A 25295-nucleotide genomic window follows, 5' to 3' on the forward strand; every position below is an offset into this window, starting at 1 on the left:
CACAGTCTTGTGTTTTACTATAAAGGACAGGCAGTGTGCACTATGCTGGGTTCACTACACTGGTGTATGAAGCACTGATTCATGCTGCTCCACATGAAAAGCCAAATTAATAGGCAAACGCAATGCTGACTGAATGGTCTCTCATCCATCTACAACCAGATGTTCAGCTGCAGAGTCCGATGAAGAGACGGACATCTGTCTGATGACTCTTGTCTCTATTACAACACTCTGATTAATACTCTCATTACAGACCCATGGATCTGAGCTGTTGCTCAATTTTCTGCCTCTAATTAGGAGACTCATTTAGTCTTGCTCTGGTTCCACCTCTCTTACAGGGTCCTCTCTCTATAAGGACCACTGAAGGACCATAAGTGACCAACACACATTCATATGCCTCTCACCCACTTAACTTATACTCTGTGTGGGTTAATGTAATGAACCTTTATACTGCAGCTCATCAGTATGCTAAAAGGAAACCGAGGTTTGTCCCTGGATCAAGTGGAGTCAGTGCTCTCCACCCACACTCAAGAACATTACATTAGTATTGACTGCCCTCTGCTCCACCCAGGATTTATAGTACAAAATAATGTGAAGGGACTTCAGTTCAAACTCTTCTTAACCTCACAATGTTTTAATAAAAAACTTAAGGCATGTATTCACTAATGTGGGATATATTATGTGATTTATACAAAAGTGTGACTTTACCTGTAATTGTCATTTCTCTTAACTAAAATAAAATGAAAAAGAATATAAAGGAAATAGCCTTACTTTAAATATTTGTTAGTTTGGTATAAAAAATGGTATTACAACTTGCCTGATGGGGATTTAAATGGACATGTTTATGTCGACTTTGCATCTCTACAAGACTGAGAGTCCACTGCTTCCAAAAAGTTGTGTTTTTGTTGTAATTCCTTTACTGATATAGTATACAACATGTTAAATAACAATTAAAAAGACTAAAACCAACTCTGAAAATAATAATAATAATAATAATAATAATAATAATAATAAATTAACTAAAAAAACACCATGGAAACTAACTGAAGCTAGACTGACTTAAAAACTAAGAGTCAAAATTATATAAATATAAAAACTATATAGATAATACGAAACTAAAATATCGGAACTAATATTACGGAACTACAATTCCCAGAATGCCTCGGAGAGCCACGGCCATGAGTTGTGTGACTGCCACCGGACGGCTGTCGATGGAAAGTGCAGGAAAACGTGCTCAGTGACAGTCATACAAGCATGCACGCAGCTCAGCGCCGACCAGCTTCAGCAGCAGACATGTAAAAAGATGGATTAGAAAATAATGTCCCTCGCCTATCATCACCATCATCACCACTACCATGTTCCCGGGAGTTTTCTATGCACTGCTGGCGGGTTTCCTCGGGGCCGTGGCGTCGTCCTCGGCCAAACTGTCGCTGGGAGCCGACTACCTGAAGGGTGTCTGTGAAACCGGACTCCGGACATGGGGAGAACAGCGGAAATTCAGACAGGCGGACGAAACTACCGCCTGTGACCGGGTGAGGCATTGCCGCAGTTAAACTCGCTTTAATTATTAACACAGTGAGGGTGAATAATAATGCTCGCCTGCGAGCGGGGTGATTTCTCACGAGGGAAGTTAGGGGGGTTATCCCCGCCCGCCTCTCCTCACCGCCTCCCTCAGCATCAGCACCATCTGCGGCATCACACTGGGGGAGCCCGCGCAGGCAGCGGCGCGCTCGTGGCGTACCCGCGCCCCCGAAGCACACCACTACAGTTACTTGTATTAAGGCGTTGTTTTATTCTATAAGCGTAAAAATTATCTCTGCGTGTAGATAATAAGCTGAACGGCTGGTATCTGATGGTGAGGATGTCAAGTTTTTCTGTGAATGACCTTCAAGCTGCCTACATACGTCACACAGTGATGTCAGAAACATCTGCAGGCGGCTGTCTGAAGCCTTAAACTGTAGAAACGTGGAAAGCAGCGACCCCGATACGTGATTTAAGGCACAAATGAATTGACAGAATTGCAAATTAGGATTGCAGGTGGATGCAAAGCGTATGTAAAGGCTGTTACTTTGCACCACGAGATTTGCCTGCCTCACATCAGACTACAGGACGTGGAAACATAGAGAAAAACAAACAGGAACAATGCACTGTGAAGCTTTGGAAAGTAAATGTTAGAACTAAGTGACTACCTTTGGCCACTGGCCCCTCTATGAGCATGATACTGCTGGACGTTTCTTCCTGTTAAAAGGGAGTTTTTCTTTCCCACTGTCGGGAAATACCATTATAATCCATTAGCATCAGTTTAATGATAAGACTGAAGTCAGTGTTGCTTTCGTCTCTTTTTGGGAAATGGATTATACTCAAAATAAGAAGAAGTTGTAGAGAAAGTCTGTATTCACAGCTCTTCAAAAGAAAGAGGAGTTCATTTTTTTAGGATATTATGTTTGTTATTCTTATGATTTTTTTCTCTTTATTGTAAGAGAAAAATACAATACAGTTCACTTTTATAATATTCACTCAAGTTTAAAGCAGGCCAAAATGACCCGGGGGTCCAAACAGTCTCCTGATGGGAAAATAGGCAAACAGTATAGCTGAATAGACTTAGCAAAACACAAACCATTCACAAAGATTTCACAGTTACAGAAAAGTTTGTCACTCTTTTGTAAAAGTCTGCAAAAGGTCAACTGAATCAAACCATCTGCAGGTTCACATATTGTGTGGTGGACTGTAACACACAGTGAGTCAGTCGAGATTTTGTGTATTAATGCAAACAAAAAATTAAACAAGAGCTCTCAGAGAGTGCAACTTCCCCCGAAGGGCATGGGCTGTACAAAGAACTTTGATGTTTTATGATGTTTTTATTCCAATATGATGACATCAACCCGCTATGGCATCAATGTGACGTTGTTGGACTTTGTATTGGAAAAAGTGTGTTGTGCAGCTCTCTCCGTCGCCTTTCATATAATATATTACTCGATGTGGTTGCTTGAATTTTTTTTTACAAGGTTAACTTTGACCGTGGGTGCTAACAATGAAGGTGAAAGTCAAATGTTAGCCAAACTAGGTATTCATGCCGCCCAATACCTAGTACATTGTTGTGATATTTAAAGATGATCAAAAAGAAATTGTGGGTAATATAAAATTTTAATTTCACATTTGGTGTGACCTTGACCCAATTTTCACAAAAATGAAATCAGTTATGAGTATTTACCATCACATTAATTTTGAAAATGATATCTTGAAAACTGTGGACACTAGACCACTAACAAACAGAGAAACACACAAACAAAAAAACTGTACAGATTAGATACTTCCTCCCTTCAGGGGGGGAGAAAAATTTGTCAAGAGCATCTTTAATAAGTTTCTTCTCTCGTCTTTCAGCTTCATATCCCTCTGAGGCTGCTGTGTGGTGGCCTGCTTTTCACCTGCAATGCTGTGATGTGGACCTTCCTTGCCAAAGCACTCAGGTATTCCTCGTCCTCCACCCGAACCACTGTGACCACCACTGCCTCCAACTTCATATCTTCCGTAAGTGACGACCTGTCTCTTATAGCTCTTACTTCATGTCTTCTGAGTGAAATCCTTTACATCAGACAGTAGAGGGTGAAAATAATTTCACATTGACCTTAACGTCCTTCTTTCTTACGTAACCTAATTTATTTTAGAAAATAGGCTAGACTGTATTCAGAAATAACTTGTCACTGTGATTTATGGCTCTTCATTGTTAAGCTCAGCAGGGATATTGGCCATTAGGGCACCTTTATTGGCAATTTGTTTCTAAAAACAGGCATGATGTTTTTTTCTTTGCAGGCTTTCCTGGGCCAGCTGATCTTTGGGGAAGCCCAGATAACATTGTGGTGGGTTGGGATCTCTCTGACCTTCTCTGGTTTGTTGGTACTGCAGAGGGTTTCGCCGCAGGATGGACAACAGAACACGGTTGCCAAAAAAGATGAATAATGTGACCTGTCTCTACTAGCTGGCTGTGGCGTGTGGTCTGTTTTGGCAGACATCTTCTCTGACTTCATTTGAGCCAAAGAGCAGTAAAATCTGAAACAGCAGTTGAATTTAAAGTGTTTTCTTCTTTAATCTGGGCACACCTGCAAAATCCATTCTAAGTTATTATTCCACTTGTTAAAGAGCAAGTGGAAATAGTTGTTTTCTTCCAGTCATATAACAAAATTCAGTTTCACCTGTTTAGCCTAAAGTGAAATTATTAATCAACATACTTAAAAAAGGATTGCTTTATTGAAATCAATATTTGTTTTACAGGTTGCTGTTTGTAGCCCTGCAGGATGTAAAACCCTGCTGATTCAGCTGTGGTGCAGCCTTGTTTAGCCCTTTCCTAAAATCAGAGGAGATGTTGGCTTTCAGACAGTCAAACCAGAGCACATCCAAAGTCTGGCTAGTAGAGACAAAATAATGGATGGCGAAGTCTGAAATCATCTCTGTCCACATGTTTTACAAAGAAGAAAAAATTATACTAGCTTTACGTTACTTTTTGGAAAGTCAACAATAGCACAACAGCTTCTGAGCTAATGGAAAAGATAAAAAGGAAGATAAATAAAAAGGTTGTTAGATATTTTGGGAAATGCATCTGTTTGATTTCTTTTTGAGAGTTACATGAGAAGATTGATACCACTAACATGTCTTTAGAGACATACTTTATGAAGCCTCATTTGGCATAATTTAGCCTGACTCTTTGGTTTTTGACACAGAACACAAGCTGGGAGTTACTAGATTATTAGGGGAAAAGTGAATGGAGACCATAAATTACCAAAATTATTTTAACTGTGTGTTATAAACCTGCGATCTTGTTGCCTTTGAAACAGTTGCTTCAAAGACGGAACTGAGTCTGTGATCATTTGTAGTTGCTGTCTTCAGGCAATAAGAGCAACTCTGCTATCAGTTTGCTATTGAATGGGTCCAAATTGGCAACTACATGCGACCTGTTGTGGTAATCCAATGATTAAATAAATTGGTGAAAATTTGCAAATCTGTTGCCATCTGCATATGCAGAAAAATCACATTAACTACTTGCACTCAGAGTCCAACCAGAATCTCGTAGATTTGAAAGAGAAGTTCCTCCACAATTAGTAATGTAGTTACTATAGGACATCAGTATAACTGTAAAATGACGTAGGTGCTTATCAACCTTGCTTTTCTAAGGAATATAACCAGAAACCACCCAGTTGGCAACTAGTTGAGTTGAGATGACTAATGCAAAGAGACATGGCAGACAAGTTGCACTCATCAGCACAGACAGACTCAGATTGATTGCATCATCTTGGCAATAATATTTTCAAACCCCTGTCAACCTGTCTGAGAGCAGTTGCTGTCAGACTCCAATTTTCTGGAGACAGGTTGCCTCCCACCAGGCAACCTGTGCAATTGTCTTGCAACTGAAAGTAACCGCAGAGACTGAAGGTGTTAGATGCTCAATCTCTGAGTGACCAGTTGGTTGCCACAACTAGTCATCTGGCAACAACCGATTTTTCAAGGTGCAAGTAAGTCACCATCATATTTTTACTCTAGCATGACTGAGCCATTAGACAGAGCATCCTTCGTCCTCCACCATTAACTGTATAGACATGAGAGTAATCAATCTTTTCATCTGGCTGTCTGCAGGAAAGAAATAGATACATTACTGTAAATGGAAATCTTTATAGGAAAACTCAATACAGAAGGATAATTTGAGAATTTCTGCACATATTTGATTTCCATGTGTCATCATTAGCAAAGGACAAATAACATCTTCTGCTCTGTGCATCACTCAGCCTGTGCATTAGGTATTGTATTCCAAAAAATTCTCTTAATTCTCCCATTTCCTTAAGTTACTAAGACACTCACCACAACATCCAGCACCAACATTGCATTTTATGCATGCTCAAGGCAATGTTTTATAAGTGAAGTCCTTAGCTAATGAAGTGTGCTTATATTTTCACAAGTAATAATGCTTCTGATGTAGCACTCAAAGGCTTATCCCCCCGAGAGGAATTCTCTCTCTGCCTGAATTTATTTATTTTTATCTGCCTTTCTTGACAGCTTGAACCTTAACCTCGAGATATGAGCATGACACATATTTTGATTCAGAGGCAGCTGATTTTCGATTTCATGATAGATGTGTGCATATTACCAAGAGGGCCTGAACTCAGATAAATCACACCAAAGCATCCTCCTGCATCTACAATCCACTCAGAATCAGAGTGACGTCCCCTTTGTGAACCGCTTCATTAAACTTGTGAGTTAAGTGTCCCCCGCTGTCTCTCCAGTGCCAGGCCTTGCGATTGCCAGTTTAGCTTCTTTGACCTGAATTTAAATTCTCATATTAGTCTGTCGCACATCTTGAATAATAATTCATTATTTCTTTGGGCTTCATAGACATCTCTGTTCGCTAACAGCTTCCATCAACATCTCTGGATGAGTCGGTGAGAGTGCAATAACGTATTTTCTTATACACTGTGACGTGTGTTACGGAGGGAGCTGTGAACATTAATAAATGAAGAGAGAAAATGTCAATATATGCTACCAGAGGGAGGTTCTCTTAGTATAATCAGCTACAGGGATTTGCCTGAACAAGACATCAAAGGCTGCTTTAATGAACAGATCACATTTTGCTGTTGTTTGGATACATATCATAATATAAATGCATAATGGTAGCTATGGTACCTGTCTGTAGTATCTCACAGCAGTAACGCACAAATATATCAAATGTCCTTCCAAGTGCTGCTGTGAAGGTTTTGTACCATGTGATTTGCATCCCGCTTAATGTGACTGCAGTGAAAATGTGACTATAATATTACCTTCTCATATTCAAGGCACACTGAACAATATTTCATAGCAGGGATGTACATGAAGCATCATCAGGTGTTTATGCCTCAATGTTTTGCTTTAATTTAAAAGTAACAGTAAGATATTTTAACAGGAGCCTGATGAGACCACTATACCACTCTGTAAAAAAGCTTTAAGTGGTCAGCAAGACTAGAAGAGCGCCTATATGCTAAGTTAAGCTAATCAGCAACTGTTAGTTAGCTTAGCTCACCAAAAATATTTTAAATGGACTGTAAATATCAATACATTTGAAATTACAAGCTAAGCTGTTGGTTAGCCTAAGACTAAAAAGACTAAAAAGAAGATTGCTAGTAAATAACAATTTGATTTATAACCTATGCTAAGCTAATCTAGTAGCTAACCTAGTTAGTTAGCTTAGCATGATTTAAAAATTATTACATAAATCCATATGCCAAACCATTTACAACCTAACTTAAACTAACCAGCTTGCAGCTGGCATAAAGACTACAAATGGCTGCAAGCTAATTTAGGTAACATCAATTCTTAAAAATGTCAAACTCATTCATTGTCTGATTAGTATCAGTGTTCAGAGACTTTGCTTCTAGACCCCGTATCATAATGACTTTACATTTTTACACCTAGAGAGTCTAAATGTTAACAAAGTAATATGTCAGTGAGTTTTAGAGGGGTCTTTTTGACAGATCCTCCTTCTCCCATTTGCAATCTTAATGCTAGGCCTATCTATGGGGTTCTTGGCTGTGGTAATGATCTCATCTGGCTCACAGCAAGAAATTAAATGCTGATGTATTTCTTTAATCTGCCTTTAATATCTGCCTGGCTTTTCTCCAGTTAACGGCATGATATGGGAAACCATGTTCCTGTGAAGCCACTCTCACTGTAAGATAAGCATCCAGAGATTCTGCAGTAGCAAAAATTATAGCTTTGTAAGAGCAGCATGGTATTGAAGTGGCATGCATTTCTATCCGTGGGTGTCCAAAGTGATTAGAAAATCACTATAGTAGGGCTTTGACCTGACAAGCTGCATGTCACAATGACAAGTTAATATGCTGCACTGCAAGAAAACTAAAATGGTCTTAAACAGTCTTTAACTTGGTAGCTCCGTAATGCAACTATATGATGCAGCTGTTGAACCCAAATGATAATAGAATGGGTCATTTTCTGGTGATTTCACTACAGGCAAGATGCTGCATTCTGCATGCTCTATCCAGGCAGCTCTTTGATTTAAAACAGAATATTTCAAATAGTGACAAAACATGACTCTTCTACTGTGTGCTGGAAATTGTGGAGTTCATGTTTGAAAACAAGATAAGGGGAGCTCACTGAAGACCTGAAGGAAAACAGACAGATTTTGTGTCTGTTGTACTCCGGCTCCTGCTATAAGCAGCTCAGTCATCGCTTTAATCTGAAAGCTGCTACACCAAAATATTTCTTCTCATGTTCAACTTTTTAATATGCATTGAGACAGTTTGATTAGATTGCTCTGATATGAATCATTATTAAAATGCATTACAGATTATGTGGAACAAACATTTGTAAAAGTGTAAATATATTGTTAATATAGAAAAATGTGTAAAGTAAGATCTCCATTGAGAGAAGGACCACCCAACCTATTAAACATCTCATCTAACAAACGGGTTGTTGACTCATTACTGTGTTGTAGTACGATGCTCTTAATAAATCTGAAGCTCTACTGTTTCCGGTTAATTCAGATTGAATGGGAGTGTGCGTTTTCATGAAGAGAGGAGGAAATTCAACCACAGCAGTGTCCGATAAAGAGCAGCATTACTGTTGATAATGGGGCTGGAGAAAGTGCTGTCCTCGAGCTAGTTTACATCTAATTACACAATGAGATGTGTGCTCTGTTAGACTGGCCTCCTTTCTTTAAGTAGTCTTATTCCAGTAAAAATGGAAAACAGCCCTTCATGAAATCTGCAAAAGTACACTTAAAACTTAAAGGCAGCAACCATTCAGATTGTAATTCAACGGATGTGATTCATCCTTTGAAGGTTTTGAAATGATGAAAATCTGTAATTCTACACAGATTGCACAAATTGAGGTCTCCTTCCCGTCAAAAGGGAGTTCTTCTTTCACTTTTGCAAAGTGCTGCTAATGAAGAACTGTCTGATTGTTGGGAGTTTCTTTCTAATATGTTAGAGTCTTTACCTTATTATACATTATAAGTCAGTGGTCCCCAACCTTTTTTGCGCCACGGACCGTTTTATGTCCGACAATATTTTCGCGGACCGGCCTTTAAGGTGTCGCGGATAAATACAACAAAATAAAACCATTACCGGTACCAACAAAAAGAAAATTTACTCATAATACACGGGAAAAGACCCAGGGAAACAGATTTAACGATAAAAACTGACAAAACCCCTGAAAAACACAAGTTTCACAGCTGAGCCTCAACTCTAGCGGCCCGGTACCAAACGACTTACGGAACCGACCGCTGTTATAAGTGCCTTGAGCTGACGACTGTTTGAGGTTGGCGCTATATAACAATAGGGGAATTTGAATGTTTCTATTCAAATTTATATGAATACATTTTAATTGAAAAGACAGTTTATAGTTTAGTGAGTTAATTCTTAATGTATATTTGTATGACACCATTAGATATAAATTATATAAAATATCTGACCGTGATGAAAGGATAATTAAAGCTGGACCATGAAAATGTCTACATAACTGATAAGTGGCAGGACTTCTTTTCAAACCAAATATCCAATACTTTGTCACCACTTTTTCCTCCATTGTTTTTCACACTAACCCTTCCCAAAATACTGAGCTGTAAACAAATAATTTTTAAAAAAGTGAATTCTAATTAAATAAATGCAAATCAAGTCTGTAACTTCAACTTTGTTGATATAATTACACATTACAGTTTAGATATGAGATTTTAGGTCTACGCTTTTACAGTATTTGTGTGTGAGGTTATGCTGTTTTAATGTTAAACACATTTTTGAAAATGTTTTTCAGCCTTAGATAGAAGCTTCTGTAATGAAGAATCAGCTGTTAAATAATAATTGTGGCATCAATACTATCCATCACTAACATCTTTGCATCAAAAATGTCTACAAGATTACACAAACAGTAAATAAAATATCCATAGTCATACATTTTATTTCATATCTTTTGAAACAAATACAATGGTCAGAAAAACAAAACAAAAATCACGTGGCCCACAGTAAATAAGACAAATAAGTTTGCATACCGACCACAGAACATTTTTGAGAGGAAGAAAAAAAAAAAGCTGGTGTGCTGTATGTGTAAACCTGTTCCGTGTCCACATAATGGTTACAACATTTAAAAACCTAAGAAAATCTAATTTCTGACAACTGTTTTAATGGCTACATCCTTGCCTCCCCTCCTTTAGCCTTCAATTTGGCAACACATATATTTATAATATCTTTTCATCATCCTCTAAATCATGTTTTTTTTTTTTTTTTAACTCGAGTAAGGCTTTTAATAACACGTTCTGGCAAAGGCATTTAAGTGTTAAATGCTTTGAAGATGCCCATTTCTTATCTGCATCAGATTCTCATCCTCAAAAGTAAAATCTAAAGTTTCCTGTGTTCCATTAAAATCCACAGTTGTGACAGTTACACACTTCCAGCCCGAGTGAACATTTTCTCTGAGCTCCCGCCTCCAAAAAACATAATTACAATGAAAATCTGTGACAAACCAGACCACAAGCGAATTCCATCAACTGAGAGCAAGTAAAATACACTTAGTGTCAACACACACAGAGCAACGTGTATTGCTTGATTCCCTGACTTTCTGTCTCAGCTGGTGATTGTTACAAAGCAAATGAAACTAAAGTTCAAAAGGATGCTGGTTTAACTTCAGTTTTATATTCGACCAGGAAGTCACTGTAAGTATCTTACACTTTTACCTGCCTAGTATCAGACTTTAAAGTTATAACCCTTAAGCTTTTCAGGAAATTGAACTCTTTTGGTTTTTACGCTTTTAGCATTTTTGGACAACATTTTGACATCCAGTTTATTTACGTTCTCTAACTGCTTTTCTACATAGCCACCTTATTAGGTAGTCTAATGTAATTAAACACAGCTCTGCCATAAAATTCTACACAGCTATTCAATTATAATCCAATCAGTCACAACATTAAAATCACTGAGAGACCAAGTAATTAGCATTGCTCATCTTATTAACGTGAGATGATCTGCTGGGACCCGGGAAGATTGGCATTCACATGGCTGTTACTTTCCCATGTATCACCCACTTAAATGTTACAGCAAAACAGCCTCCACAAACATGCCAACGTGCCCGACCCCTCTGTAAAAACCATCCAGGAACAGCTTGATGAACACAACAAAGAGCCCAAAGCATTGACCTGGAGTCCAAGCTCCCCAGATCAGAAGTGGATCAAGCATCCAATCATGTGACTGGAACAAGCCCAATCCATGGAGGCCACACCCTGAAACCCACAGGACCCAAATGCTGTCCTGCCAGACGCCACAAGATCCACCTTAAAGGTCATGTATTAATTCCTCAATGGGTCAGAGCATTTTTGGCAACACGAGGAGGACCTTCACAATATTAGAAGGTGATCTGAATGTTTAGTTTAAACTTTCGGCATTCATTACTTGTTCAAAGAAAGGGGGAAAAAAAAGTATTTAAAAACATAAATTTCCCAATATTCCTCCTTTAAATCTCATCTCTGTAAGACACATATTGATGATTTCTATGAAGGTCATCAAAAAATAAAAGGCGTGAAAAGTTAAGGTAATATTTACGGCAGAGCTGCAGATTTTTTGTTAGTCTTACATTATGCAATTAATCATGCACAATTTAAACTGCCAGCATAAGCAAGTGGAAGTGCTTAATTCAGTCAGTGCTAGCATCTGTACCAGCTGTTTAAGATGCATCTAATGCAACATTTCTTACATGCTCTGCTGGCCAAACACAAAGGAAGTTTTATTGTGAAGCTAACGCAAAGTGATTGTCAGAGTTTAATCTTCAAATTGCCTTTGGCTTAGCATTTTATGATCTAACCTTCACGACCCGATCAGACTTTTTCTAGATGTTGTGACGCTGGATTGGTTTTAAATAAAAAAAATCATAAGAAGATAGGCGCTGCAAGACTCAGGTTACTTGTGGAAAATGAAAAGAAACCTTGTTTTACCTGGATGCTCTGTGGGCAGATACAAACACTGCTCAGCGAGTGTTTAGTGCAATATAAACTGACCAAGTAGCACAGAAATCTTAAGGGTTATAACTTTAACCAGCCACCGTGAGGTTATTGCTGTTCTCCATTTTCAGAGTCCTCTTGAAAAACATTTAAAACTTTTCCAAAATGTGATTTCTTGCCAGAAAAGTTTGGCGTTACATTTGTCTTTTGATTGCAGTAATGCAAGAAAAAGAAAAATGAAATGGACAAACCTACTTTTCTCTGGCATCAAAAAGAGAAAACAAGTAGCATTAACAAGTGTGAGCCTGAACTGTCACATTAAGGCAAATAAATAGAAATAGCTTTACAAAAAGCAGATTCCACTGCTCGCTAATGCTCTGTTCTAAGGCAAATCATCCGCAGCATTCAGCAAAAAGACTACCGCGACTACATTAATAAAGCAAATGAAGGAAAAAGGATCATTTTTTACAGGAAGACAAAACCAGGTGTTCATTGTGGCAACCATGCTGCGCTTCTTTGAGTAGAAATATTCAGGACTTGAGTTCACATTGTGTAATCTTAGAAGTAGGAGATGATTGAAGATACTGCAGGCATATTCACTCCAGCAAATGCAAAACTTAGTCTCTTGTTGTGTTTTGCCAGAGTCTCATTAGATGCTTCTTGTCAAGATGCTGCTGCGTAGCTTAAGAGCGCTGTATTGTGCAGCTACACCTCGTTAATCTCAGTCAGCACCAAAACGGGGGAAGGGCAACGGCAAAATTTAAAAAGGAAAAACACATTTTACAGCAAAACACCCTGAAATATCAATAGTTCCTAGAAGAAAGAAAATTTAGAAGTGGTTAAGAGAAGTTTGTGCTCCAGGCAAGAGTGATCAGTCTATGTCCGCAGACACTTAGAATCCAGCTTTCACACTATATACTGATACACATCTGCCTTTCCATGGTCAGGTGTTGCAAAGGGGCTCAGCCAGGCTATAGAGAATGGGTGGCCAAACACCACCTTCATGTTCATCCATTTAGACTTTTTGGCCCATCTCCTCTCCTCCTTCTTCAGCTGCTCGATACCCTGCAAAAATGTTAAAGCAACGCAGTGTGAGTTAAATTCAGCCCTGATACAAAACATTGAAACATGCAGCTGCTGAATGAGGGATTAAAAATGAATCACAATTTGTATTGTTTTGTTTTCCTTTCACAGGTCTTAGGTGACTCACTCTCAGTGGTTCCTGACATTTAAGAAAGCTCCCAGGATAAACCAACACAGTCAACAAATGGAGGCCATATAACACTACAATTGACAGTTCTTTGTAGTGATAAGTCTGTGAGTCAGAGCTGTGGGTGTCTTGGCAGTAATGCATTACTCTGAACCCACCTGGAGGACGAACTAATAGACAGGTTTAGTTTATTTTGGTTCAAGATTCTTTATTTGTCACATGCATAGTTATACAAGTGTGTGCAAAAATTGGGGGGGGGGGGGGGGGGGGGGGGGGGGGGGGGGGGTAGAGGAAGAATTTTATATATATAATATATACATTGGGAAATCTTATGGAGGCTCGACCCCAAACTGCCCGAGTCTGGTGCTGGTCTTCACACTGTTAAGAAACAATTTTTCTTTAAAGGACCAGACATGCTTTTCCTTATTTTCTGTACTCTTAAGAGTGACGGATATCAATCATGGCCAGAGTTTCAAATAATGAGGTCAGTTTACGCTCAGAGTTGAGACTGCTCTAAATCTCTGGTTTTAGTAATTTCTTTAAACTCTCATATCATGTCAGTGAGAGCAGATCTCCTCGTACAGTCCCTCAGGCACACAGGTCTGACTTTAAATTTTCTGTTTGCAAGGAGCAACCAATCACAAGAAAGTTAGCTTAAAGGGGAAAAAAACTAAAAACAACTGTTTCACAGAGGATGAACTGAGGGGCTAAACTAAGGTCCAGTATATGACAAAATAAACTTTGTATCATGAATTTATGGGGGGTTTTAAGACTAGTGTACAGTATTTCTCTAATTTCTAATATTACATTTTACAGATTGAGAAAATACTTCCTTTTTTAAGAGTATGGACAATAAAACCTTTTCTCTCTTCTTGAGAGTAAATGTACTGATCATAAGTAGCTTTAGAGAGCACAATCAATAAATATAATCTCATGCAATAAACGGTTGCTGTTTTTCTTCTAAAACATTACAATTGATAAAAATTATCATGTTTCCTTAATAACAAAGATGTGGTCAATGGGGTCACCTACACTTACATCAGTTGCGACTGATGTAACAATTACTTCCACTTAACTTTGTGCTGAAGACAAACAACAAAATGTTTCTGGTTGAGTCAAACTTTAAAAAGAGTCTAACTGCAGTTTTATACAGAGAAATGTTCTCTGTGAGGTGAAGTAGAAACTGCAGAAACAAGGGTCAGAGCCAGGCCAGCACTTTCTCCACATCAAGCTGAAAAGGATCCAGTATCTTTCTTTTTAAAGGCTCTTCAGCAAGGTGGAAAGTTTCTGACATGAGAACTTAACCTCATGTCAGACTGCTGACACGGCGGTAGCTGAAATTCAGTTTTCAAGAGGTGTGCAGAGGAGAGGTAAGGTGGTGAAATTCCCTGCTGGATTTACTCACCGTTTCATCAGTGCAGATTGAGTGGACCTGAGTCCCAAACATGACTGCAGTGAAGATCAGAAAGAGGAGACCTTCAAAGCAGAGGAGGATGAGGAGGATGACAGTTGCTGGTGGAGAGAAGTTGCTGCACTCTGGAAAGAAAGGGAGGTTTTTTTTATGTTAAACCAAGTAAATAACCTAAAATTTGGAAACCAGAAAGGATATTAAACAGACTTAAAGACTTAAACGTCAAGGTTCCCTGTTCCCTCACTTAGCCCAATCAGAGGCTTGCCCCTCACATTTTGCATAAAAATAGAGAAGTCATAGCTTGTCAGTGCAGAGAATGTGCCAAGTTTGCTTAGACAATAAATCAACTATGAAAAGAGTTCCACATTAGTCTTCTAATGCATAACATTTTACATCTTAGTCACAAGCTTTACTGATTGGATTGGTTCCTATACTAAACTACTATATTACAGGACAGACACTTACTCGCCCAGTCTTCTTCAAAGCAGAAAACGAAATGGAAGGCCGCCATGAATAACGCATGGAAGGATATTAGTGCAATGTACATCTGAAAACAAACACAAATGTAATGTCAGTCATCTCATTTTTATAATCTTCATATTCACTTATGGTCTTAATTTGGAAAGCCAAAATAAAATGCATTTAGGCGTACAGGCAAATTGGGGGAAGAAGAAGAAGAAAAAAAAATCAAACTATGTTCGAAAAAAAAAAAAAAAACCTGCCACAAATTCGTCTAAACAAAATTACGCAGTCAATGTGAACAGCTGGATTAAGAAAAAGGGAGTCTGGATTTTACGTGTCCGATGTCTAAAGGTCTTTAACTCAAATAACCACGAATGAACACCACTTGGTTACAACCAAGTTGTGCAGAAGAGCATTTCTGAATGCACAACATGGGTTACAGCAGCAGAAGACCACACCGGGTGCCACTTTTATTAAAAACAGGAAACTAAGATTACAATTTACATGTCTTCATCAAAATTGGACAGACAGATTGGAAAGACTTTGCTTGGTCTTGGTCTCAATTTCTGCTGTCATATATGGATGGTAGGCTTAGAGCAGAGTTAACAATGTGACCATGTCACAAAGCTCATATCACCTCAAACTGGTTTCTTGAACATGACAATGAGTTACAGTGTGCTCAAATGGCCTTCAGTGCCATTTCCCACTCCAGTAGATTACCTTTGGGATGTGGTGGAGCAAGAGATACACATCACTGATGTGAAGCCAACAAATCTGCAGTAACAATGTGATGCTATCATGTCAATATAGACCAAAATTTCTATCCAATGTTTCCTATGTTTGCTGAATATGTGCAATGAAAAATTAGGCCAGTTCTGATGGCAAAACTGGGTCCAAGCCAGTATACCTACTAAAGTAGCCGGTGGGTGCACCCTATATATTATGACATTCGACCCAAGAGCAAGTATAAGTGTGAGCATGATAATGTAAGAGTTATTATTAGTTATTATTAAGTTATTATGAATATTTTCAAGTGGATTCTAATATTCGTTTTGCTGTTAAAGACTCACTGTGAAGAGGACAAAGTATTTCTGGTTGTTTTCTCCGACACAGTTATTCACCCAGGGGCAGTGATGGTCCATCTTCTTGATGCAGCGTTTACACACACTGTGGAGACAAAATAAATTAATCATAGGCACACCTGAGGGAGTCGTGCAATGCACAAATGTGGGTGTTGGTATGTCACAACAACTGTCACTAAAAGACACACACACAAACACCTTAAGGAGCATAATTCACTCAACTCTGAGAAAATGAACAGGCTGCTCTCTGTCATAGCAGTTGCAGACTGGGGGTTATTTATCTGTCAAAACTGCAGCAGGCTGACAACTCAAGTAAAAGCCAGAAACTCATAATTTATCATAAGACAAAGCAGAGAGTCACACTCGAGCTGCCTGGGCGCTTTGTTTTATGGGGAAATCTCTTTTTAAAAAGCTGCCATTCTGTGTGTAATATACTGTTTGTTTGGGTTGTTAGAGATAACTGTGTCACTGCACTGTATCATCTGAAGCACCCTCAAGAATGACTCATAATATTCAGCTTGAAAAGAATCAAACTGCCATTTTTGCTTCTGAGACGGGCTGACTCACTGGCTTCACAATTCAATTAATCGGAGGTGTTTTTGCACTTTTCATGCCTTGAGATCCCAGAGAAACCACTGAGCAGCCACAGAGGGAAGTCCTTATTATTATCAACTTGCAGAGTCTGCAGGGAAATGTGACACAGCTGAAAGACGCAGGAGAGCCAGTCTAGGAACAAACACAGAGGAGGAGTGACGTTCCCAGCCGGAGAGTTGCATCAGGACTTTCCTCCGTGAGGTGCAGACTTCAGCAGATTCCTGTTTGTTTTGTTTTGTTCCCAAAATGTGTAATCTGCAATGAGAAGTGTACCCTTTCTTATACTACACAGATTCATACAGTGCTGTACCTGCAGTGGTGAGCTCTGTCTGGCTTGATGCTGCAGCACTTGGGGCATTTGTACACCACCTGTCCTGGTTTGAGCTGCAAACTTTCAATGAACTCTTTGGTTGCGTTTCCTTTAGGCACAGCACCCTGAGGAGGAGAGAGATGAAAAGAGAAGTCAGCTCTGCTCTGTCACTCTACACGTGGTACATGATTTCTTTCGGGGGTACATGATTTCCTTAGGCGGCAAGATGGCTTTTATTTTTTAAAGTGCATTTAAAAAGTGCTTCTCCAGCCAAACGCACTTATAGCTAGATTGGGAAACCCTGGGCTGACTTATCGAGTTGGTAATCACCTTCATGTGACCCGCTTAGCCTGTCTGCGGATTTTAGGGGAAGTGAAACCAGATAAGGAATAGATATTGTGGCTATGCTGAACTTTCTTTGTATTACAAATGCTGGAGTTGACTCAAGAGGCTTCCAAGCCCAGGATAGACAAAACATGACAAACACAAAAGCATTTAAAAAAAAAAATCAAAAAACAAACAAAGCACATAAAGAAAACAAATCCAAATCTATGTAACAATTAGAAGTAAGTTAAGACAACGTTAAAAAAAAAAAATGGTTTGCAGAAATAGTAAAGCTAGACTGAAAGGGATAAACAAAAAAAGCCACTGAATCCATAAAGAAGAGTACAAATAAAAAATTACTAAAGCACAGTAACGGAAGATTAAAAATGAGATTAGACTTAAAACAAAGCCCACCCCACACTAAAGTGCATGCAAGCCCTCACGGGTGGGGCCTTAAACTCATTTTAAAGTGTCAAATTTTTCAGTAGGGCTTTATGGGTTATGTGAGACTATCCAAGAGCCTAATAGGGGAAACAAAGAAGACTTTCCTCAGAGTGAAAAACTAGGAGAGAACCCAAGATAATTTATTTTGCACCTGATATCCAAGAAAGTCAATGGACTGTGATACAACTAAGCCAGATGGGCAAAAAAAAAAAAGAAAAAAAAAAGGAGAGAAAAAAAGGTAATGTTTGTGGGATGTTATAAGAAAAATGTATCTAATGACATTTTAGACATGAATGACGTGAATGACATTTTTATTATATCTGATATGACTACAGTTTAAATTCTGTTGAATAATTAAGGGGCTCACAACCTAAGGATCAGGGATCCACTGAGGGGATGATTAATGTGGCGGAAAATAAGAATTAAATTGGTTCTATAACAGAAATATGATAAATTTTTTATTTTATTTTTTACTTCTATTTCTGCTGCAAGTTATAGGTAGTTTAGATTTTATTTTTTTTTTTTAAATAAAAGCATGTGAGTCATACCATAGGCTCCAGCTATACATTAAAGGATACAAAACCACAAAGTTTGGAGAGCGCTGCATTTCATAAGCATATATTATAAACTCCTAGCTGCCAGTGTACCTAATAAAATGTAGATATAATTTGCAAAATACGTGTCAGAGAAGTGTGGAGGAATTTGTGGAAGTTTAAAGAAAAAGAGCACAGAAATAAAAGTTTAGTACCCCAACTGTTGCAAGTCAAATATTTACTATAAGCCCACCAACAGGAACACACTCTTAAATTATTGCACTAATAAATCGAGAGAGGATAAATAGTGCCAGTCAGACAGTCAGTATCGCATCCTACAAGCAAATAAAGTGGACCAATAAGCTCTGACTGACCGGGTCTGTGCACATCGCCTTGGCATGGGAAGCAAGGGCGAGGAAGGCGAGGCCGTTGAACAGCACCCCGTTGAAGAGGCTATAGGCCACGTTCTTGGCAGGCAGCAGCATGACGAACACCACCACAAACTCGGCGTAGAAGACCAGGAGCCAGGTGATGATGCCACACACGATGCCGCAGCTGTCGCGGATGAACCACATGGTGTCGGAGCCGGTGCGCGGTGGAGGAGGGGTGCAGTGCTCGCGCTTCAGGTAGCCAGCTTGGCGCTCAATGTCCCTGGTGCGGTGCGCCGGGCTCTTCATCCTACAGCGCCTGTGGCTCCAACCACATACTGCGAGACAGATGGTGAGGAAGAGGGGGGGACAGAGCGGTGGGAAGAAAATGAAAGAAGAAGAGGAATTAGGGACTTATGCGAGGGATGGTACACAGTTGCCATACAGTTATTTTTTCACTTCCATCACCTTCAATATGGATTATTCTCTCTGTCACACACAGAAATTCAAATTATCTCAGGAGAGAAGCTGAACAAAACAACGTTTGATTTATTTTTTGGATTCATTTTCTATCAAACAACTATTTTTTTCTGCTCTGACTGTATTACTTTGATACTTCGCTGTAACAGTGGTGTCCCACAGAAATTAAGAGTCAGTGTAAACAGACTAATAACAGCATCTGCATGGTCCTCGAGGAATATAAATAACCACAACGCCAAGAAAATCCATGCATCCTCTCACAGCAAAGTTTCAGCATTTGGCCTTAAAGGTAACACAAAACAATGCTTCACCACAAAACAGACTACACGGCTGTCCTGCTCTGCTTGGGGCTTAAGCGTGTGTGTATCCAGATCCGTCTGGAGACGAGGCTCATAAATAAGTCATCAAGCAGGTTTGTGTGTGTGTAGACAAAAATCTGATGTGACTTGAAAGGGGCCAAACTGTCAAAAATAACTAGATCTCAGTATTACATGAAGGCTAAAATAAAACAGCTGATTCCTGTAGGATACAGGAACCTTGATGCCCTTCTCCTCACTGAAACTTAAGATTAAAATTAGAGCAATCAAACTGCTTGGGCGTAACTAAGGATTCGATCTATCCATTAGACTTAACTGAATGATAGTCTAATCTCACTTTTATGTCCACATTAATTAAGGCTTGTCCAATGATCCTGACAGTTACACAAGCTTCCCAGAGGACAGAAATTTAATCAGAATAAAAACATACAGCACAACTGGGACAAAATCTCAGATTCCATCACTGTCCAGAAGGAAAGCAAAATTAAATCAAAACCAAAATGGATTTATGATTTTTAACCTTTTAATCGGATCAGTTTTTACTACATTTTGGTGCCAAAGTTTCTTCTCCTATGCTCGTTGTTTCACCATGTCTATGTGTGAGGGAGGGTCCAGACAGAGCAGATCACCGTTTTCCCCAGTGTGACTGTAGCATTAGTTCTGTTTAAATACCAAAAATGACCTAGTTCAGTTTAGGAAAGAAAACTATTTGATTAGGTTTAGAAAAAGATCACATCTGGGTTAAAGTACACGAGTCGGACGTTTCAAAAGGATGCTCAGTTTTCTAGGTTGGCATGGCGACACATGCTACTCAGGACGCTCAAAAACAGAGGCAGCACAAATGTGAAACATACTGGTTTCAAAGTTGATCCTGCTTACTCAGGACTGGCCAAAGTCTTGCTGACTGCAACATAACAAAGTAAAGTGGACAGTTTGTCTCCGTGCATGTGAAAAGAAAAAGAAAAACACTTACAAAAAAAACAAAACACACAAAATCATTTTCATGACCATTTCGCAATGAGACCAGGCTAGAATTTAACATCACTCAAGTTGACAACAAGTCATTACATTACTGCAAGTGAAATAAAAGCTTCCTGGAAGGATCAATCCGTCTAAAGCCAAAGTTGGACAGATGTCAAATGGCATAGATGGCATGGTGACAAACAAAACTCTGTACCCAACATTCACCACCATGTCAAGCTGTGGATCACAATAAAGGAAAGAATCCCAGCACATCTACATTTCCCAAGAATGTCACACAGCATCTATCAGCAGTGACATTTTTAAGCAGCACCAAGTATTTAAAATAGTTTTGTGCGCTCATTTAGGCTATTCTAATTTTTACTCTTTATTTGAATAAATAATTTTTTGAGAGATTTATTTCAACGTGGTCATCAGATAATACTAATCTGTCACCGTAAACTACCAGTCAAAAGAAGTCAATTTTTGTTCCAGGTGTTACTGAAAATTTATTCAATTTGATTTATATAGTGCCAAATCACAACTTTTGATTTTAAGGTAAAGACCCCACAATAATACAGAGAAAACCCCAACAATCAGACAACCCCCTTGTAAGAAAGCACTTGGTGACAGTGGGAAGGGAAAACTCCTTTTTAGCAGCAAGAAACCAGTAACAGGAAGAACCGGGTTCAGGGAGGGGTGTCCATCTGCTGCAACTGGCTAGGGGTGAAATGAGGAATACAGGACAAAAGACACAAAGTGTACACTGAAACTGGTAAATAATACAACTTTGTTCCAAAAAATAAATGAATAAATAAAATGAAATCACAGAATCTAAAAAGACTCATTCAGTAGCCAAATACACTTGTTGTATTTTTTCTATAATGCTACAAAAATTATGTTTAGCAAATTTATTCCCAGGGCTCTTGAGGTCAGCAAGAATTGACACAAATGTGCCGTTCACGACAAACTGGCCCGATGTTCACTTAAAACCTACCATTCAGGTATTTCCTAATGTTCTGGGTCTTTAGCTTGCTCCAGAAACAACTCCAGACCAACCACTTGCTTTTTTCTCATCATTTATATTCAATATTCAACTTCCTATATTACAGTATGTTGTAACTGTGGCTGCAAAGGTGTAGCAACACAGTTTGTTCCAAAGCGACACACACAAAAAAAGCTGAAGCATTTTTGGGAACTGTTTTCTTTAAAGTTCAAGTTTCAGATTACTTCCCCCGCTGCAAATAAGCTGTAAGTTCACCTACTTCACTCTGGTTAGATGAACGATTGTTTTTAAGTGTTCTACTGGAGTACTAAATGAATTTTGAGTACACATGCTAGTGTCCCTGTAATAACCACGTGTTGTTTACTCGTGTGACTCACTTGACGCGTATTTGGCTTGACGGGTGGAGGAAGTCCACCTGCCGAGTTTCAAGTAAAACTTGCTTCAGGATGCAGGAAGCTTACACATGGCCGGTGTGTCACTGAAAACGACTCCCTTCATTAGAAACAACAGCTAGAAACAGCAATGAAACCAGTGTTGAGTGAAAATGGAGATGATGAAAAAAGACAGAAACTCAAGACAATGAAATAGGCAAGAAAGCCCTGGAGTGAAACTAACTACTGATGCTGAGTTCATTGACAATTAAGACAATAGTTTCTCCTGCAGAATGAGTCTATAGATTTCTGTCAGTGAATAGCTGCTTGTATAGAGAGGAAAACCAACTTGAATGGAACAGAAACACTTTACACAACAAAATCTTGTCTAAGACGATCCGGAAGATACAGTAGATACAGTATGTGAAAATGTTTAACACAGTAAAGGTAAGTTCATTTAAAATGCATGCAGCACACTAAAACACTCCATGATTCACAGGTATTTTTGATACCCTGCTGTAAAATAAATTACACCACCGAGTGAAGGAGGCAGCTGAGCGGGCAGGCGGCACGAGGACCTCCTGCTGGGATAAACAGCCAGTTAACATGCTGATGTAGTTCCACTTTACTGATAGTCTCATCGGGCCACTTAAAAAACTGAAAATGGTTGTTTCACTCAAGACTAATGTGATGCTTCAGGGATTATTACTGCATAAACAAACATGACCTGATTATGACACCGATACACATTGTTTTATTTATCATCACATACATACTGCTGTCCCTGTATTGAAGCAGAGTGGCAGAAGAGACACATTAGACACGACAAACTGCTCACGGAGTAGCTGTTGATGGTCTTTAAACTGACAGAGCGAACTCTCTACTGGCTAAAGCAGGTCCAGAGTCCAGTCTGGCCCACTAGGTGGCTTTACAAAGAGTGAAAATTGCACAGAAGCCATTAATTTGTCCAGTTTGTTTAGTAAAAAATGAATTGTTACTCATTTTACTGATGGCATATTTATTGTACAGGTGTGAAACGAATGTAGAACACTACACTCGTTTTTCTCAAGTTCACCTCAGGTTGTTTATTTGTTTCACATGTGAATTTTTAACATGAAATGACACCCTGTGTTGTAGGCTTATTTTTAAGGGAGTGGGGTAAAAGGGTGCCTTTCAATTTAGCTTATCATTTCAGATTTTTTGAAATATTGAATTCAGCTAAGGTGAACGCTTTAAAATGGACTTCTTTACACTAAAGAAACACTTTCTTACACTTAAGATTTTAATTTTAATTACATTTGTAAACTGAATATGTGGCATGTTCACATCTATATTCATTAACACACACTGTTTGTGTTTAATAAAACATCTCTCCTTTGCACTGTAGTCCTATACTAACACTCAGGTGTTTGTGGCCACAGATCAGGATGCACTCTGTATTCTTTCAACTTTCTATCACAGCCCTCATTACGCTTGAGCACCTATCACTTGTTGTCCTGTTTTTGGACCACTTTTGGTAGGTAAAAGTCTCAAAACCTGCCCTCTTTGGATCTGGTGTGACCCAACTGCTTCAGAGCAAGAGGCTCCTGGGTTCAAGACTTCCTGGATGCTCTCTGTGTGGAGTTAACGTGCTCTTTCTGTTGTTGTGTATTTTTATTTAGCTGCTCTCATTTATACCTAATGTATGTTTAATTGGTGACTCTAAATACATCAAAGGCGTGGATGTGAGCTACGAAAAGAGTTAAAGGTGGAACAGAATAAGACCCTGGGTGAATGCGAGTTGTCAGTAGGAGTATAAAATCTCAAACATTTAAGTCAATCCTCCTTCCAATAAATCATCAAGAACAGACTATTCACCAATATATCTGACTCCACGACAAAGTGCAACTCTGAGGAGATGATCACCTTTTTTCATTTCAGTCACCTGTCTTTGGTTTCACTCTTATATTATATCATTAATTTCTTATCTAACTGTGTTTTTTGTATCTTATTGAGCTATCTTGTTTTGTCATATGACATTTATTTTATTAAGCCATTCATAATGACATAAGCTATTTTAATAATGGTTGTATTTAATGTTATGGCAACTGCAAGACAGCAGTTTCATTACTTGTTTATCCACTACAAGATTCACTGACTGGTCCTTCCAGCTCGTCTTTGGCCGATTTGATTTCGAGGATAAAAAACAGACATCTGCTAAAATATGTTGAATAACCTGAGAGGCACTAAGGAGGAAAAAAAATAAGCGTGTTTCTGGGCTCATGTATACGGCTGAAGTGCTTTTGAGCACGGTTTGCTGTATTTCAGGTAATCTAACCACCACAGAGATATGATGAGTAGTGTATATGGTAACATATATGATGTATAGGACATAACTACTCATCTTTTGGAAAGTGCAGTAATAAACCAAACCAGGAAGTTAACTGGTAGCTGAAACAGAGCGGGATGACTGGTTTTCCAGTAGTTGATAAATGGAAACACTTACAATGTACAAAACCATTTTCCAGAGTGAAACTGGGTTTTCACAGCCTACCTCGCACTCTCTTGCCTTTCTCGACGGACGCTTCTTGAACTCTTTGTGTAGTTTAGAGGCTTGTAGAGTTCAGACACCCCAAACTATCCACACACGCCTGTCTGCCCCTCCGCTGCGTCCGTTAGCTCAATCCCAGCTAACCTCACCGATCTTCGGACAGTTGCCCTCCACGGCCCCAGAGACTCGGCTCCCGCTCTCGTTGCTGTCTCGTTTTCAAAGAAGTGTTAATTATCCTCGCTAACAGTCAGCTAAACGTGACCTGAAACAAGGTGCTGTCGAACTGCCGCTCCTCCCGTCAGATCCAGAAAGCTCTGCGGGCAGCAGGACAACAAAATGCAGATCCAACCAGGAAGTCAGACACCCTCTCCTGTCTGTTATGGGCCGCTTTGCCCTGAGCGTTGACTTCTAGGTGGTACTTTCACCCGGGCTGATCAAAACCTTGCAAAATCCTACCGCCCCCCTTACGATGGTGAGGGCTGCTGAAGGTTAAAGTGACTAAGTCAGTAAGGAAAATAGATAAATAAATAAATAAATAAATAAATAAGGGATTGTACTAGGGGAGAAAAATGAGAGGAAAAAAATGGAAAATAACCCCCAAAAATTACAATATTTTAAGCAATAAACAAGAACAAAAAAATGTCAATCTATGACACAAAAAGTAAATTTACACGCAAAAATTGGCAGTTGTTGAGAAAACACTCATCTATTTATTAAAAAAAATAGCAAATTTTCTTTGATAAAATAGGACATAGAAACTTTTAAAAAATAATCAAAAACAGCAAATTTCTAAGTAAAATTCACACAAAATTCACAGATTTCGTGGAAAAAAAATCACAAGAAAAAAATTACCAAAAATACGTGGCATTTGTTAAAGCACTTGCAGAAAAATTGTTGTAAAGGGTTGTTCAAACTTTAAGTTGCTTTTCGTGTCAAC

The 25295-nt window shown here is 38.9% G+C and overlaps 2 protein-coding genes across 2 annotated transcripts; one reads left to right on the forward strand and one right to left on the reverse strand.

Annotated features, from left to right (window-relative positions):
* The first annotated feature begins 1193 nt into the window (after window positions 1–1193).
* Window positions 1194–8438, forward strand: tmem42b (transmembrane protein 42b). Its single transcript, XM_084919337.1, has 3 exons — window positions 1194–1529; window positions 3379–3525; window positions 3808–8438. The coding sequence occupies exons 1-3, from the start codon at window positions 1353–1355 to the stop codon at window positions 3952–3954; spliced, it is 471 nt and encodes a 156-aa protein (XP_084775463.1). The 5' UTR covers window positions 1194–1352; the 3' UTR covers window positions 3955–8438.
* A 1464-nt stretch (window positions 8439–9902) lies between these two features.
* Window positions 9903–24761, reverse strand: zdhhc3b (zDHHC palmitoyltransferase 3b). The gene is made up of 7 exons (XM_084919336.1): window positions 24362–24761; window positions 18701–19032; window positions 17026–17150; window positions 16110–16206; window positions 15043–15124; window positions 14572–14702; window positions 9903–13021 (listed from the first exon to the last, which is right to left on the reverse strand). Exons 2-7 carry the CDS (start codon window positions 19001–19003, stop codon window positions 12863–12865), a joined length of 897 nt encoding a protein of 298 aa, XP_084775462.1. The 5' UTR covers window positions 19004–19032; window positions 24362–24761; the 3' UTR covers window positions 9903–12862.
* Between the last annotated feature and the right edge of the window lie 534 nt (window positions 24762–25295).

Source organism: Perissodus microlepis, chromosome 22, assembly GCF_051167445.1.
Source record: "Perissodus microlepis isolate ML-2025 ecotype Zambia chromosome 22, ASM5116744v1, whole genome shotgun sequence".
Taxonomy (NCBI): domain Eukaryota; kingdom Metazoa; phylum Chordata; class Actinopteri; order Cichliformes; family Cichlidae; genus Perissodus; species Perissodus microlepis.